Genomic DNA, 18,656 nt, shown 5'->3' with positions numbered 1-18,656 from the left:
GCTCTTACTAGGATATTCATTGCTACCTATGGGGACAGAGTCCAGGGTCAGTCCATGTATAGTCTTTAGGTAGTGGCTTAGTCCCTGGAAGCTCTGGTTGCTTGACATTGTTGTACTTTTGGGGTCTCGAGCACCTTCAAGCTCTTCCAGTTCTTTCTCTGATTCCTTCAACGGGGGACCTATTCTCAGTTCAGTGGTTTGCTGCTGGCATTCGCCTCTGTATTTGCTGTATTCTGGCTGTGTCTCTCAGGAGCGATCTACATCCGGCTCCTGTCGGTCTGCACTTCTTTGCTTCATCCATCTTGTCTAATAGGGTGGCTGTATATGTATGGGCCACCTGTGGGGCAGGCTCTGAATGGGTGTTCCTTCAGTCTCTGTTTTAATCTTTGCCTCTCCCTTCCCTGCCAAGGGTATTCTTTTTCCTCATTTAAAGAAGGAGTGAAGCATTCACATTTTGATCATCCGTCTTGAGTTTCATTTGTTCTAGGCATCTAGGGTAATTCAAGCATTTGGGCTAATAGCCACTTATCAATGAGTGCATACCATGTATGTCTTTCTGTGAGTGGGTTAGCTCACTCAGGATGATATTTTCCAGTTCCAACCATTTGCCTACGAATTTCATAAACTCGTTGTTTTTGATAGCTGAGTAATATTCCATTGTGTAGATGTATCACATTTTCTGTATCCATTCCTCTGTTGAAGGGCATCTGGGTTCTTTCCAGTTTCTGGCTATTATAAATAAGGCTGCGATGAACATAGTGGAGCACGTGTCTCTTTTATATGTTGAGGCATCTTTTGGGTATATGCCCAAGAGAGGTATGGCTGGATCCTCAGGCAGTTCAATGTCCAATTTTCTGAGGAACCTCCAGACTGATTTCCAGAATGGTTTTACCAGTCTGCAATCCCACCAACAATGGAGGAGTGTTCCTCTTTCTCCACATCCTCGCCAGCATCTGCTGTCACCTGAGTTTTTGATCTTAGCCATTCTCACTGGTGTGAGGTGAAATCTCAGGGTTGTTTTGATTTGCATTTCCCTTATGACTAAAGATGTTGAACATTTCTTTAGGTGTTTCTCAGCCATTCGGCATTCCTCAGCTGTGAATTCTTTGTTTAGCTCTGAACCCCATTTTTTAATAGGGTTATTTGTTTCCCTGCGGTCTAACTTCTTGAGTTCTTTGTATATTTTGGATATAAGGCCTCTATCTGTTATAGGATTGGTAAAGATCTTTTCCCAATCTGTTGGTTGCCGTTTTGTCCTAACCACAGTGTCCTTTGCCTTACAGAAGCTTTGCAGTTTTATGAGATCCCATTTGTCGATTCTTGATCTTAGAGCATAAGCCATTGGTGTTTTGTTCAGGAAATTTTTTCCAGTGCCCATGTGTTCCAGATGCTTCCCTAGTTTTTCTTCTATTAGTTTGAGTGTGTCTGGTTTGATGTGGAGGTCCTTGATCCACTTGGACTTAAGCTTTGTACAGGGTGATAAGCATGGATCGATCTGCATTCTTCTACATGTTGCCCTCCAGTTGAACCAGCACCATTTGCTGAAAATGCTATCTTTTTTCCATTGGATGGTTTTGGCTCCTTTGTCAAAAATCAAGTGACCATAGGTGTGTGGGTTCATTTCTGGGTCTTCAATTCTATTCCATTGGTCTATCTGTCTGTCTCTGTACCAATACCATGCAGTTTTTATCACTATTGCTCTGTAATACTGCTTGAGTTCAGGGATAGTGATTCCCCCTGAAGTCCTCTTATTGTTGAGGATAGCTTTAGCTATCCTGGGTTTTTTGTTATTCCAGATGAATTTGCAAATTGTTCTGTCTAACTCTTTGAAGAACTGGATTGGTATTTTGATGGGGATTGCATTGAATCTGTAGATTGCTTTTGGTAAAATGGCCATTTTTACTATATTAATCCTGCCAATCCATGAGCATGGGAGATCTTTCCATCTTCTGAGGTCTTCTTCAATTTCTTTCCTCAGTGTCTTGAAGTTCTTATTGTACAGATCTTTTACTTGCTTGGTTAAAGTCACACCGAGGTACTTTATATTATTTGGGTCTATTATGAAGGGTGTCGTTTCCCTAATTTCTTTCTCGGCTTGTTTCTCTTTTGTATAGAGGAAGGCAACTGATTTATTTGAGTTAATTTTATACCCCGCCACTTTGCTGAAGTTGTTTATCAGCTTTAGTAGTTCTCTGGTGGAACTTTTGGGATCACTTAAATATACTATCATGTCGTCTGCAAATAGTGATATTTTGACCTCTTCTTTTCCGATCTGTATCCCCTTGATCTCCTTTTGTTGTCTGATTGCTCTGGCTAGAACTTCAAGAACTATATTGAATAAGTAGGGAGAGAGTGGGCAGCCTTGTCTAGTCCCTGATTTTAGTGGGATTGCTTCAAGTTTCTCTCCATTTAGTTTAATGTTAGCAACTGGTTTGCTGTATATGGCTTTTACTATGTTTAGGTATGGGCCTTGAATACCTATTCTTTCCAGGACTTTTATCATGAAGGGGTGTTGAATTTTGTCAAATGCTTTCTCAGCATCTAATGAAATGATCATGTGGTTCTGTTCTTTCAGTTTGTTTATATGATGGATCACGTTGATGGTTTTCCTTATATTAAACCATCCCTGCATGCCTGGGATGAAGCCTACTTGATCATGGTGGATGATTGTTTTGATGTGCTCTTGAATTCGGTTTGCCAGAATTTTATTGAGTATTTTTGCGTCGATATTCATAAGGGAAATTGGTCTGAAGTTCTCTTTCTTTGTTGGGTCTTTGTGTGGTTTAGGTATAAGAGTAATTGTGGCTTCATAGAAGGAATTCGGTAGGGCTCCATCTGTTTCAATTTTGTGGAATAGTTTGGATAATATTGGTATAAGGTCTTCTACGAAGGTTTGATAGAATTCTGCACTAAACCCGTCTGGACCTGGGCTCTTTTTGGTTGGGAGACCTTTAATGACTGCTTCTATTTCCTTAGGAGTTATGGGGTTGTTTAACTGGTTTATCTGTTCCTGATTTAACTTCGATACCTGGTATCTGTCTAGGAAATTGTCCATTTCCTGAAGATTTTCAAATTTTGTTTAATATAGGTTTTTGTAGTAAGATCTGATGATTTTTTGAATTTCCTCTGAATCTGTAGTTATGTCTCCCTTTTCATTTCTGATTTTGTTAATTTGGACGCACTCTCTGTGTCCTCTTGTTAGTCTGGCTAAGGGTTTATCTATCTTGTTGATTTTCTCAAAGAACCACTTTTGGTTCTGTTGATTCTTTCTATGGTCCTTTTTGTTTCTACTTGGTTGATTTCAGCTCTGAGTTTGATTATTTCCTGCCTTCTACTCCTCCTGGGTGTATTTGCTTCTTTTTGTTCTAGAGCTTTTAGGTGTGCTGTCAAGCTGCTGACATATGCTCTTTCCTGTTTCTTTCTGCAGGCACTCAGCGCTATGAGTTTTCCTCTTAGCACAGCTTTCATTGTGTCCCATAAGTTTGGGTATGTTGTATCTTCATTTTCATTAAATTCTAAAAAGTTTTTAATTTCTTTCTTTATTTCTTCCTTGACCAGGTTATCATTGAGTAGAGCATTGTTCAATTTCCACGTATATGTGGGCATTCTTCCCTTATTGTTATTGAAGACCAGTTTTAGGCCGTGGTGGTCCGATAGCACGCATGGGATTATTTCTATCTTTCTGTACCTGTTGAGGCCCGTTTTTTGACCAATTATATGGTCAATTTTGGAGAAAGTACCATGAGGAGCTGAGAAGAAGGTATATCCTTTTGCTTTAGGATAGAATGTTCTATAAATATCCGTTAAGTCCATTTGGCTCATGACTTCTCTTAGTCTGTCTACATCTCTGTTTAATTTCTGTTTCCATGATCTGTCCATTGATGAGAGTGGGGTGTTGAAATCTCCCACTATTATTGTGTGAGGTGCAATGTGTGTTTTGAGCTTTAGTAAGGTTTCTTTTACATATGTAGGTGCCCTTGTATTTGGGGCATAGATATTTAGGATTGAGACTTCATCTTGGTGGATTTTTCCTTTGATGAATATGAAGTGTCCTTCCTTATCTTTTTTGATGACTTTTAGTTGAAAATTGATTTTATTTGATATTAGAATGGCTACTCCAGCTTTCTTCTTCTGACCATTTGCTTGGAAAATTGTTTTCCAGCCTTTCACTCTGAGGTAGTATCTGTCTTTGTCTCTGAGGTGTGTTTCCTGTAGGCAGCAGAATGCAGGGTCCTCGTTGCGTATCCAGTTTGTTAATCTATGTCTTTTTATTTGGGAGTTGAGGCCATTGATGTTGAGAGATATTAAGGAATAGTGATTATTGCTTCCCGTTATATTCATATTTGGAAGTGAGGTTATGATTGTGTGCTTTCATTCTCTTTGTTTTGTTGCCAAGATGATTAGTTTCTTGCTTCTAGGGTATAGCTTGCCTCCTTATGTTGGGCTTTACCCTTTATTATCCTTTGTAGTGCTGGATTTGTAGAAAGATATTGTGTAAATTTGGTTTTGTCATGGAATATCTTGGTTTCTCCATCTATGTTAATTGAGAGTTTTGCAGGATACAGTAACCTGGGCTGGCATTTGTGTTCTCTTAGGGTCTGTATGACATCTGTCCAGGATCTTCTGGCCTTCATAGTTTCTGGCGAAAAGTCTGGTGTGATTCTGATAGGTCTCCCTTTATATGTTACTTGACCTTTTTCCCTTACTGCTTTTAATATTCTTTCTTTATTTTGTGCGTTTGGTGTTTTGACAATTATGTGACGGGAGGTGTTTCTTTTCTGGTCCAATCTATTTGGAGTTCTGTAGGCTTCTTGTATGCCTATGGGTATCTCTTTTTTTAGGTTAGGGAAGTTTTCTTCTATGATTTTGTTGAAGATATTTACTGGTCCTTTGAGCTGGGAGTCTTCACTCTCTTCTATACCTATTATCCTTAGGTTTGATCTTCTCATTGAGTCCTGGATTTCCTGTATGTTTTGGACCAGTAGCTTTTTCCGCTTTACATTATCTTTGACAGTTGAGTCAATGATTTCTATGGAATCTTCTGCTCCCGAGATTCTCTCTTCCATCTCTTGAATTCTGTTGGTGAAGCTTGTATCTACAGCTCCTTGTCTTTTCTTTTGATTTTCTATGTCCAGGGTTGTTTCCATGTGTTCTTTCTTGATTGCTTCTATTTCCATTTTTAATTCCTTCAACTGTTTGATTGTGTTTTCCTGGAATTCTTTCAGGGATTTTTGTGATTCCTCTCTGTAGGCTTCTACTTGTTCTCTAAGGGAGTTCTTTATGTCTTTCTTGAAGTCCTCCAGCATCATGATCAAATATGATTTTGAAACTAGGTCTTGCTTTTTTGGTGTGTTTGGATATTCTGTGTTTGCTTTGGTGGGAGAATTGGGCTCCGATGATGCCATGTAGTCTTGGTTTCTGTTGCTTGGGTTCCTGTGCTTGCCTCTCGCCATCAGATTATCTCTAGTGTTACTTTGTTCTGCTATTTCTGACTGTGGCTAGACTGTCCTATAACCTGTGTGTCAGGAGTGCTGTAGACCTGTTTTCCTGTTTTCTTTCAGCCAGTTATGGGGACAGAGTGTTCTGCTTTCGGGCGTGTAGTTTTTCCTCTCTACAGGTCTTCAGCTGTTCCTGTGGGCCTGTTTCTTGAGTTCACCAGGCAGGTTTCTTGCAGGGGAAAAATTGGTCCTACCTGTGGTTCCAAGGCTCAAGTTTGCTCGTGGGGTACTGCCTAAGTCCTCTCTGCTGTGGCAGCAACCGGGAAGATCTGTGCCGCTCCTTCCGGGAGCCTCCGTGCACCAGGGTTTCAGATGATGTTTGGTGTTTTCCTCTGGCGCCTGGATGTGCACAGAGTGCAGTCTCTTCTGGTTTCCCAGGCGTGTCCGCCTCTCTGAAGGTTCAGCTCTCCCTCCCACGGGATTTGGGTGCAGAGAACTGTTTATCCGGTCCGTTTCCTTCAGTTTCCGGCAGTGTCTCAGGCGCAGGGGTCCTGCCGCTCCCGGGCCCTCCCCTACGGGAACCCAGAGGCCTTATACAGTTGCCTCTTGGGCCAGGGATGTGGGCAGGGGTGGGCAGTGTTGGTGGTCTCCTCCGCTCTGCAGCCTCAGGAGTGCCCACCTGATCAGGCGGTGGGGTCTCTCTCCCACGGGGTTTGGGAGCAGAGAGCTGCTGTGGTCCGGGATCCGCCGGTGTGGGACTTCCGATAAACACAGGAAGTGCCCGGCCTTAGAGGAATTTTGCCTCTGTGTGTCCTGAGTTCACCAGGCAGGTTTCTTGCAAGGGAAAAGTTGGTCCTACCTGCAGTTCCAAGGCTCATGTTTGCTCGTGGGGTACTGCCTAAGTCCTCTCTGCTGTGGCAGCAACCGGGAAGATCTGCGCCGCTCTTTCCGGGAGCCTCCGTGCACCAGGGTTCCAGATGGCGTTTGGTGTTTTCTTCTGGCGCCTGGATGTGCACAGAGTGCAGTCTCTTCTGGTTTCCCAGGCGTGTCCGCCTCTCTGAAGGTTCAGCTCTCCCTCCCTCGGGATTTGGGTGCAGAGAACTGTTTATCCGGTCTGTTTCCTTCAGGTTCCGGCAGTGTCTCAGGCGCAGGGATCCTGCCGCTCCTGGGCCCTCCCCTACGGGAACCCAGAGGCCTTATACAGTTGCCTCTTGGGCCAGGGATGTGGGCAGGGGTGGGCAGTGTTGGTGGTCTCCTCCACTCTGCAGCCTCAGGAGTGCCCACCTGATCAGGCGGTGAGGTCTCTCTCCCACGGGGTTTGGGAGCAGAGAGCTGCTGCGGTCCGGGATCCGTCGGTGTGGGACTTCCGGTAAACACAGGAAGTTGCCATAAATTTTTTGATAAAAACTATTATCTTCAATTCAATAAGCATCTCTCTACCTTCAGCCACACTAGACAGTATTCCATTTATTGAGATTATATTTCAAAGGTTGGCTATTTCAGACACAATTGTTCTTTATTCTCATGTTTGTGGGCTTGTTTTTGAATTGAGGCAACACTTCTCCCATCATTTATTTTTTTATTAATGTTATACTTACATATTTACCACTCTAAAAAATCTGCATAATTTTTTGAGACTGATTCACAAAATTAATTATATGATATATTTACATCTTCGTTTTGAATTTTGTTGGCTGAGTTCGCTTCCCAGACTTTGAGATTTGGGGTTGCAGAATTTTGATGTGATCGTTCCTATTTTATTTCCTTTCCACCATTGGACCTATTTCCTGGTTATTGGTTTTATGATTTGCTTTGGTTGATCTTTGGTTGTGAGTATCCTATCTGGGCTCTGTGATGGGGTTCAAGGCTCTGGATTGAAAGAATATGGAGAGAAATTTGATTTAGTCACAAGGCAGCAGGCAGCTTGGGAAGTTTCTATGCAGCTTTGTTGTCCTCCCTTCTCCCTTTGTTCTGGCTCTTTGCACAGCCAGAGTTTCATGGCATCCATCTGGAGGCTTTTCATCCATGCCTCTCGAGATGGAAATCTCAGCATTGGGCATATATAATAGCTTAAATGTAGGGAATGTCCAACCGGCTTGACATGAGTCATGCTTGCTCTGTGAGGTCAGGCCTTCTAGCATAGATGAGAACAAACACACTAGATGAGCTGGTGATCAGAGTGAGCCTGCCAAGCTGCTTTGGCAAAGCCTGGGCTCTGTTTTATTTTGTGGGAACTTCATCTTTTTAAGGCTACGTTTTCTAAGACTTCATTTTTGCAGTTAGTCACATCTCTCACACACGAGGCAACTTTGCCTTGAACTCCTCTTTCCATCAGTGACAGAAATCTGGGAGGCTTCAGCTTGTGTTGTGTGTGATCCCCCTTTCTCCTCAGACATTCATATGAGTGATGGGTGGGTGTCTGGTACGTGAGTGGAGGGATTCTCCATTTGTTAGGCATTCTCCTACTTTGGACCAGTGAGGGGTTTTTGCCTTCTCGTCTGGAGAAGTTCCTTTGTTGGAATTTGCAGTGACATGTGCCTCCGCTGAGGGAGGCTCTCTTACATATCTCCATTGCCCAAGGCAAACCCTCAAGGCAAGAGCCTTAATTTATTCTATACCAGGAAAACTGATATAGGCACCATTAATGCTTCACTAAACATTTTATAGAATATCAGATTTGTCTGACATAGTTTGGTCTGTTTCTTCTCTCTTGAGAGAAGGATCATTGTCCCTTGAAGACCATAAAATCCCTGTGTGAACGTGCACAAAACTGGCTTTCAAAGCAGATATTATTATGCAGATGTACAGGTATTTTACAATCTTTATAATCTTTTCCTTAACCCTTAAGTTTTGCAGTTAGTCACATCTCTCACACACGAGGCAACTTTGCCTTGAACTCCTCTTTCCATCAGTGACAGAAATCTGGGAGGCTTCAGCTTATGTTGTGTGTGATCCCCCTTTCTCCTCAGACATTCATATGAGTGATGTCTATTTCCTTAGTTAGGAGCAGCATAAATGATAGACGTTTATGAAGTCAAGGTAGAGGACTAGAGACTGATATTTGCCCAAGGACTATAAATGACTGAGAACATGATACTATGCTGGGTTTGCTAAGCTCTGGCTTGGATGTAGAACAAACTCTAAGATAATTTTCACCTAAGAGGTCATCTCAGTGCTTACATGAACACAGAAGTTTGATCAACATCTTTGAAAATGCTTTGAATGTTATTATCTAGGAGGTGACTTCAAAACGAGTTCATGAAGACATAAGAGAAAGATGTTTATCTCTTTCTAAGCCATTAAGCATCACCAGGGTAAAGTATGAGTTAACACCAATGTGGCAGGAGCAAGCCAGCCTCACCTGTTCTTCTATGACCTGTTGCATAGGGTTCTTTAAAATGAAATATGACATTTAATAAGGAAAAAACCATAACCCACTGAAAATATTTCATATTTGAAAGTTTAACTATATTATCAATCAAATTAGCTCCCACGCAGATGAATGGTTCTCAGCCTACATCTGCCTTCCCCCTCCCTCGACTTTGGCTGTTTGGGAGCAATAAATATCTTCTCTCTTCCTGCATTTATAGCAAACTTTTTATGGCCAGGGATTGTGTCTAGTCTGAAATCTCTTCCTCTTTAGGGCTTAGTAGATAGAATACACAGCATCTTCTCTGCCCCATAAATATCCCAATGGCAGGGATGACATTTCCGTGGCAAGTACCTGTCAAAGACATGCTATGCAAGAGGGGTTTTAATGGACAACAGCACAGTAATAGAGTTCAGATCCATGGCACATCACCAGATATTCTCTTAAAGCTGAGTGAGGTGCGAGAGTACTGACCAAATGTGTGCTACAAACCTTGTGAGTAGCAGACAGCTCTAAAAGCAGACAGATGTCAAGGCCCCTCAACAGTGTGTCTGAAAAGGTAGGCTACCCATCCATCAACCAGCTAATCAGTGTTGACTGAATCCCAGCCAGGAGAAGAGCTGCTGTTAGATCCCGAGTCCTCCGAGCAAATCAATTATATCTGTTGGACACATTATTGGTGCCTGTTAAATATGTAATATTTCCTTCCTTTCCTGTAATTTGGATTATCATTTTGTTGGGCCAAAATGTCATTCTCTGATTGCAAGCTAGGAGAAAATTATACTTTGCAAAATTTTCAACTGTGTTTCAGAACTATCTCTGGGGCTCTCCTATTGCACAGTTATCGAGTGGTCCAGGACGGGATGAATATACTACAAAATGCAGTCAAGCATAGGATGGGACATGTTGAAAGCAGTGCTGCATATAAATGAAGCTTGTTTTCATGAACAGTCCTTGGCTTGGTGTTTTAAATACATTCTATCGGAAATGCATATTTGAAGGAAAACAGATTAATCAGTAAGAACAGGGGTCATTATAGGATGCTTTAAAACATTTGGGAAAACCCAGGGGGAGCATGCTGCTATTGAATTTGGTTTCCCATTCAAGGAATACATTTCAGTCACTTGCTTGAGGGTGCTTTGTTGTATTTTCTTCTTTCCCCAGTAATGGGATCTTGGGATAGATGGCCACTGTCACTCCTGATGCCTGTGTAGTGATCGCCCCTGGGCTCTAACTAGCCTCTACAGCAGGCAGCATGGCTAGAATCAATAGCAGCATGCTCCTTCTGGGTCTGCAGCAGGCAACTTTATTAGGTTAGCATGCTGATATGAACATTGCTTAAAAGACCATAAAGCCTTAATGGGTGTGCAGCACCACATTTGATACTCATGTGCAGACAAAGTCATCAGAGGAGGCAGTGCCGTCACTGTGGTGGTGCAGCTGGCAGGAGGCTCCGGCAGAACAACAGCAGATTTTTTTTTTTATATTAACTTGAGTATTTCTTATTTACATTTCGAATGTTATTCCCTTTCCCGGTTTCCGGGCAAACATCCCCCTAATCCCTCCCCCTCCCCTTCTATATGGCTGTTCCCCTCCCCACCTCCCCCCATTGCCGCCCTCCCCCCAACAATCACGTTCACTGGGGGTTCAGTCTTAGCAGGACCCAGGGCTTCCCCTTCCACTGGTGCTCTTACTAGAATATTCATTGCTACCTATGAGGTCAGAGTCCAGGGTCAGTCCATGTATAGTCTTTGGGTAGTGGCTTAGTCCCTGGAAGCTCTGGTTGCTTGGCATTGTTGTGCACATGGGGTCTCCAGCCCCTTCAAGCTCTTCCAGTTCTTTCTCTGATTCCTTCAACGGGGGTCCTATTCTCAGTTCAGTGGTTTGCTGCTGGCATTCGCCTCTGTATTTGCTGTATTCTGGCTGTGTCTCTCAGGAGAGATCTACATCTGGTTCCTGTCGGCCTGCACTTCTTTGCTTCATCCATCTTGTCTAATTGGGTGGCTGTATATCTATGGGCCACATGTGGGGCAGGCTCTGAATGGGTGTTCCTTCTGTGTCTGTTTTAATCTTTGCCTCTCTATTCCCTGCCAAGGGTATTCTTGTTCCCCTTTTTAAAGAAGGAGTGAAGCATTCACATTTTGATCATCCATCTTGAGTTTCATGTGTTCTATGCATCTAAGGTAATTCAAGCATTTGGGCTAATAGCCACTTATCAATGAGTGCATACCATGTGTGTTTTTCTGTGATTGGGTTACCTCACTCAGGATGATATTTTCCAGTTCCAACCATTTGCCTATGAATTTCATAAAGGCATTGTTTTTGATAGCTGAGTAATATTCCATTGTGTAGATGTACCACATTTTCTGTATCCATTCCTCTGTTGAAGGGCATCTGGGTTCTTTCCAGCTTCTGGCTATTATAAATAAGGCTGCTATGAACATAATGGAGCACGTGTCTTTTTTTATGTTGGGGCATCTTGTGGGTATATGCCCAAGAGAGGTATAGCTGGATCCTCAGGCAGTTCAATGTCCAATTTTCTGAGGAACCTCCAGACTGATTTCCAGAATGGTTTTACCAGTCTGCAATCCCACCAACAATGGAGGAGTGTTCGTTCCTCTTTCTCCACATCCTCGCCAGCATTTGCTGTCACCTGAGTTTTTGATCTTAGCCATTCTCACTGGTGTGAGGTGAAATCTCAGGGTTGTTTTGATTTGCATTTCCCTTATGACTAAAGATGTTGAACATTTCTTTAGGTGTTTCTCAGCCATTCGGCATTCCTCAGCTGTGAATTCTTTGTTTAGCTCTGAACCCCATTTTTTAATAGGGTTATTTGTCTCCCTGCGATCTATCTTCTTGAGTTGTTTGTATATTTTGGATATAAGGCCTCTATCTGTTGTAGGATTGGTAAAGATCTTTTCCCAATCACAACAGCAGATCTTATGCTGCCTAAGAGCAGGTGCTGAACTCAAGGGTCATGTGTCTCTGTGACAACATTCTTTGGGTGTGATGGGATAGAGACCCTCATCTGTGACTGGGTCAGTTTCTCACCCAGCCAAAGTCTATCCTCTTCTTTCTCTTAGCAGCACAGTCTCTTCTCCATAAACCTTTTTTAGGATGCTGTTCCTTGTACTACCTCTGACTTCTGCACCATATGTCCAGGGCACTTCTCAAATGCATTCTGTACCTCTCTCTTTCTTTCATCTTCTTTGTTCTTACTTCTAACTCTACCTATTTGCCTTGACCACTTACTAATTGTGTGCCCTTGTGCAAATGTTATAAGCTACATGCTTAGGGGTTATGCCGATCATTAAGAGTGTTGAGATAATTCAATCAATGCACACAAGGCATTAAAATGACTGTGCCTTAGAGATAGTAAGATTAGCTCAATGTATATTAGCCTGTTGTGTAATGCTAGCCTTGCATCCAGTCAATGTGATGATGATTCAGGTGTGTGCTTTCTCCTCACACCATCTGGCAAGCTCCTCAGAAGCTTGTATAGCAAAACTAGTGCTTTCGTGAATATTGACCTTAACTTCCATGTTTATTCATTGCCTATTTCTACGCCCCCCCCAAACGTTTCAAGTGTATTTCTCATTTTAATGTTATGGCTGTGACAGAAAATGTCCTCAATAGACTTATGCGTTGAAGGCTTGGTTGTCAGCTGGAATCTTTTCTTGGGAGGTAAAGGAAACAAGAGGTGGCGTTCTAGCTGGGGAATAGAATTAACACTGAGGGGATAGATTTGCCCTGGCTTTTTCTTGTCTATCTGCTTCCCGTCAGCCATAGGTGAGCTGCTTTTTCTCCACCATACGTCCATCACCATGATGTTCTGACTTTCCCAGTGCCCAAGGATAGAGCCAGATGATCACGGACTGAAATCCCTGAACCGAAGAGCCCAAAGAAAACTTTCTACTTTTAAAACGTTTCCCTTAGACATTTGACATAATGTCAAAAGTCTGATGCATCCTAGAATAGAAACAGTGTACAAAAATAGAGCAAGTTTTCATGTTTTGAACTCTCAGCTTTGACAACAATAACCCATGATGGGTTTCATTTCCTCAACACTCAACCCGTTCTCCACCTCTTGCTTAAGTTATAGTAAGTATAGTAATAGTTAAGTAACTGCTTAAGTAAATATAGTATCAGTATACCAGGCACAACGTCTTTTCATTCTGCTGGAAGCTTTAAGGAACATATCCTACACAAGAAAGACTATTTCATGCCAGGCAGGTGCCAACTTTCTAGGCCAAGGTCCTCCCAGTGTGGTAGGCTATTATACTACCTCGTACCATTAGTGACTATCTCTGTTGTTTGTAAGGCCATGAGTTTAGCCTTGCATCACCAGATTTTTGCGGTATGAGATGTAGTAGATGAGAGTATTCAAGAATGACTTGATAATTGGGGGAAAGGTATTTATTGTTCAGAGTGGATGGACATTCTGTCCTGAGTCATTGGTTTCCCAGGACACAAGCGGTATGCTTGCCTGATTCACTAGGACTGTGTCTCTGGTAAACTTGTCACTTGGGAATTCTTACTGCTGACAGTGATGAATTTTCATTACACTAAACACTAATTAGATTTAATTAGAGGCTGTTAGCCTGTTTAAAATGGAACTTTCAAGAACTAGCTTGCAAATGAAAATATTTAAGAGATAAGGCATTTTCTTAGAGCTTTTTTTTTTGAGGAAGATTTCTACATGTATCACATAAGAAGATTTATAAAGTAAAAGATGATCTTGCTGTAATCCACAGACCTAGAGAAGCTAAGTAACAAGAAGGGCTTAAAGAGGCCTCCCTGGGAAAGGGGAGTCGATTTCCCAGGTGGATTCGGATGGAAACAGGTGGGATGAGGAGATGGGGGGTGAGTCAGAAGAGATGACTAGAATTGGGGATGCATTTCGGGGGCGAGGTAGAAACGTGGTGCAATGGAACACTAGCAATGTCTAGGAACAGGGGACAATGAGCCTGAACTGGCTATCCTCTGTAACCAGGCAAGGTCTCAAGTGGAGGTACTGGGATGTCAACCCAGCCACAGAAGCTCTGACCTACAGTTTGTCCTGCCTGTAGGATGGGCTGGGATGCTGTAGGATGGGCTGGGATGCTGTAGGCTGGGCTGGGATGCTGTAGGCTGGGCTGGGATGCTGTAGGATGGGCTGGGATGCTGTAGGCTGGGCTGGGATGCTGTAGGCTGGGCTGGGATGCTGTTGATGGACTGGGATGCTGTAGGCTGGGCTGGGATGCTGTAGGCTGGGCTGGGATGCTGTAGGCTGAGCTGGGATGCTGTAGGCTGGGCTGGGATGCTGTAGGCTGGGCTGGGATGCTGTAGGCTGGGCTGGGATGCTGTAGGCTGGGCTGGGATGCTGTTGATGGGCTGGGATGCTGTAGGATGGGCTGGGATGCTGTAGGCTGGGCTGGGATGCTGTAGGATGGGCTGGGATGCTGTTGATGGGCTGGGATGCTGTAGGCTGGGCTGGGATGCTGTTGATGGGCTGGGATGCTGTAGGATGGGCTGGGATGCTGTAGTATGGGCTGGGATGCTGTAGTATGGGCTGGGATGCTGTAGGATGGGCTGGGATGCTGTTGATGGGCTGGGATGCTGTAGGATGGGCTGGGATGCTGTAGGATGGGCTGGGATGCTGTAGGATGGGCTGGGATGCTGTAGGATGGGCTGGGATGCTGTAGGATGTGCTGGGATGCTGTAGGATGGGCTGGGATGCTGTAGGATGTAGGATGGGCTGGAGCCTAGCATAGTCACCATCAGAGAGACCAGAGAGATTCCGTCCAGCAGCTGACGGGAGCAGATGCAAAGTCCCACAGCCAAATATCAGGTGGAGCTCGGGGAGTCCAGCAAAGTCAGGAGAGGAAGGGTTGAGCAGAGTGGTCAGTGACACCCCAAGAACACAGCCCACAGAGTCAACTGACACAAGTAGACACACAGAGATCAGGGAGCCTTTATGGGTCTGACCTAGGGGCTCTGCATATATGCTATGGTTGTATAGTTTGATGTTCTTGTGGTATTCCTCTGTGGGAGCAGGGGCTGTCGTAGACTCCCATAGAATGCCTGCCTTTGGGACCCTTCCCCTCTACTGGGTTGCCCCATTCCGCCTTGATGTGGGACTATGTGCCTGTTCTTATTGTAGCTTGTTATATTGTATTTTTTGATATCTCTGGGAGGTCTGCTCTTTTCTGGGGGTAGAGGAAAGAGAAGATAGAGGGGAGAGACTAGAAAGAGGGGAGGGAGGAATTGCAGTTGGAATATAATATATGGGAGAAGAATAAATAAAAAAAGAAAAATAAAGGAGATTTGGCTTGGAGGAGACCATGATTATATTCAGGAAATCTCCTGAATCTGCTTGGATCAGTTTACTAACATGTAATACCTATTACTTACAGAGAGATAGCACATAGTCAGGAACATGTGCTCTGTATTACACACACCAGAGGGCCAGGAGTCTGTCAAAGCTTAGGCCAGATCCAGCTCAGCACAGCCTTCCAGAATCACTGCTAGGTATTTCTGAATTCTTGCTTAGGGACATTAGTTAGATAGCTTCATATTCTTGTGTCTAAATATGAGTTATCCAGTAAGATGTTAGGATGCAGGGGTCAAAGTCATGGCAATAAGAAAAGACTTCATAGCCAGAGTTCTCAGATCTCACTAGACATATTTTCACCTGACAAAGACACTCTTCCAAGCAATGCATGGTCAAAATCTGGCTGGAAGAGCTTGGTAGAGAACGAATTATGCTATTGCTACACTATATTTCAATTTAATTCTGTTCTTCACTCTCTGTCTCTTCTGAAGTTGTTGAGCCTCCACACCCATGCTCCCTGGCTTGGTAGAAAGCTAGCATAAGTTACCTGCTTCACTTAGAACCTGCCCTGCCCACTTCTGGATAGAATACTTCTCGGGTAAAATTATATAAAAAATAATGATACTTATACAAATGGCACACATTTGAGCTAAGGATGGTGGTGCACACCTAGAATCCCAGCACTCAGGGGACTGAGGCAAGAGGATTGTTGAAAGTTTAAGGCCAGCCTGGGTTACATAATAAGTTTGAGGTCAACCTGGCTTACAAATTATGACCCTAATTCAAACAAAAAGCAAAAGCATAGAAAATAAAAGAGCAAGAATTAGTTGGATTTTAAAGTACTGTAAAGCATGCGCTATTACTGACTGAGCCTGGTTTGTTTGACCAGAGAAGCCATTCAGCCTTCCTCAACCTCTCCCTATCACTAAACCGAAGGAGATAACTTCCGCTATGTCTCTAGCTTAGGTTGCCACAAGAAGCAAAAGCAATGGAGGACGTGCTCTGTGCCTGTGTGCTTCCGTGCCGTGAACTGAAACTCACATGCTTTTATGATCTTCACCCAAGGGTGGGGGGATATGGAAGCAGCAGTTTTATTTATGACTTAATTTACTTTAAAATTTAAATTGGTTCTTTTACTGACACACAAAATGTCCACATTACTATTACTGCGTGACATTTCTTTCAGCATATCACGTTCAGATTGGGCTTACCATCAATGTCTTTGCAAACACTTAACCATTTCATTTTTATGAGAATACTTTAAATCCTCTAGCTTTTGAAATACCTCGAGACCATCATCACCCTACTCTGCAATTCACCTTTTTACCTGTGATTTAGTTCCCACTGAGCAAACTTTCCCTATGTACCAGGTTTGAAAACAAAGTATTTTATTTTTTCTTGGAGTAATCCAAAAATATAAAATTCTGAATATTGCTCATATGCAGCTACCCATGTAAACAAGATATTTACTTGAAGGAAAAAAAAGCCACATTTATGTGGTTAGTAGCAAAATGGAGGGAGAAGGATGGTACCTTCAGATGGACCATGTTGGTCTGTAGTTCAAGCCTCTATCAATCACACATCTGTGGAAAGGGCTAACTACCATGGCTGTTATGATGCTGTAGTAGAGATAGTTTTAAAGATATGCCAACACAGACTCAGTGGTAATTACTGGAATCCAGCTGGGTGTGGTAGTGCATGACTTTATTTTTAGGACTAGGCAGAGGCAGGTAGAATGAGTTTGAGGCCAGCCTGGTCTACATAGTGAGCTCCAAGATCGCCAAAGTTACACCTGTCTCAGAAAAAGTTTCTTTGTGACAGCTTTAATAGGACAGGTGGACTCCTAAATCACTGTACAATAATGTGAAAAAAGCTTTCTGGTTTCTGGTTTTCTTCTTATCTGTAATAGGTTGGACTGGAAAACAATTTCTATTTCAAGAGAACAAGATAATCAAAAGATAATCGGACATTGCAATACTAAAAAAGCAAGGATTTAGAGACGAAGCCACCGTGAAGAAGACCATACATTGCACTGCACAGTGTTGCTACAAGACTTTGCTGGTGACACCCAAGCCCTAAACAGAGTGAAACAAACCCCAAAGGATAAGAGCATGATGTCCTCAAGACTCAGTTTACCTGTTGAACCAGTCATCTGTGTATCGAGGGTATGGATAGGGGTCATTGCTGCTGAAGTCATAACTTGCATCAGAGTTCTGAAAAACACAAGGTATCTCAGGTCAGTAAAGCTGCAAACACATAAGGGGCTGGTGCTCTTAACACACCATCTTATATTTATAACTCCTCCCTGGAGGGGGTGATAATGCTCTGCGTTACTGCATTTTGCATATGTTTTTATTTATAATATAATTATTTATTTGCAAATTTTGCATTATGCAAGAACAGGCATTTGCAAAGTTGTCACAGAGTTTGTGTCCCCCTATTTCAAGCCTTCAAAGACTTGGAAAACGGGAGCCCTGTGTTCTCCAGATGTAGCTTCATTTAAGTTGGAGTAACCATTGTGTGTTGGGAAGCTCCACCTAGAATCCAGGGCTTAGGCTAAGCTTCTCTGATACTTAAGTTCACTGGTGGCCAGAATGCTTTAGTTCTCATGTCACGAGTGAGGCAGCCGTTAGTGTTTAAGTCCTGTTTTATGCTGAAGGCTCCCTTCGGTAAGGCTGCTTCAGAATTGGCTCATTTAAGTCTTGTCCCCTATCCTCTCAATGTGTTAACTGTCCCCCCAATATGGAGCACAGTTAATCTCATTTATTGTCTTTATAAAGACCATGGATAGTTCAATGTATGTCAGAGACTTAGATAAAGATGACCACGGAGGGCTGGCATCCCTGTCCTATGCCTGTTAGAGCCTAGTGGGAGGAACACACGTCAATCAAAGGTTGAACAACTAAACATGCTATTGTACATTTTCATAATCATGTACTCTTACACCCTATGAGATTAAGGAGTGTGAAATTCTGTCTTCCTACAGCTTCCTTTTTCCACTGTGAGACGTTTGCCACATCAACTAATCTGGACTTGTTCGCTCATCTCTGAGTCATTTTACACTGCCCTAACGTTTCTATTTAGTTAGTGTTTACTCTTGACCTACGTTGAGAGATGCCTACCATTACTGAGTGAAGAGTCCAGTCCTTCCTCATTGCTTTCGCTGCCTTCCCAGGAAGGCTGGTCTGTGAAAATTATTTTTTTTTCATTTTTTTCTTCTCTTTTGGATTTTGTAAGGAAAACTCAAGAAGGCTTCTTGACTCACACTGGGTTAGGAAAAACATTTTCCTTCCATCTTTAGTGTTTCCTTGATTCCATAGTCCTGAGCCATTTTATGAACTTTTATATGCTCATTTATGAGGTAAAAATACTTTGATATGTGACACACTCTAATTTGAGAAGTAATGTTACAGTGTTGTCATGCTTTGGGCAGGATACTGACTAATTCCAATTACTTTCGTTTGACTTGTTGGGTGACGAGGAGCTGCAAGCCACCACTGGTTGCAGTGATCAGAACTTTAGTACAGGCTGAGCA

At 42.9% G+C, this 18,656-nt stretch overlaps 1 protein-coding gene across 1 annotated transcript in view; it reads right to left on the bottom strand.

The window, feature by feature from the left end:
• The window catches only part of Pcsk2 (proprotein convertase subtilisin/kexin type 2), a 302,691-nt gene that overhangs the window by 69,302 nt on the left and 214,733 nt on the right, over window positions 1-18,656 (bottom strand). Inside the window, exon 6 of the mRNA NM_012746.2 lies at window positions 17,258-17,334. Coding sequence (NP_036878.1) covers window positions 17,258-17,334 — 77 coding nt within the window. The remainder of the gene's footprint in view (window positions 1-17,257; window positions 17,335-18,656) is intronic.

This window comes from Rattus norvegicus, chromosome 3 (assembly GCF_036323735.1).
Source record: "Rattus norvegicus strain BN/NHsdMcwi chromosome 3, GRCr8, whole genome shotgun sequence".
NCBI lineage: Eukaryota > Metazoa > Chordata > Mammalia > Rodentia > Muridae > Rattus > Rattus norvegicus.
Note: the sequence above shows the minus strand (reverse complement) of the source record. Positions and strands in the feature narration are given on the sequence as shown.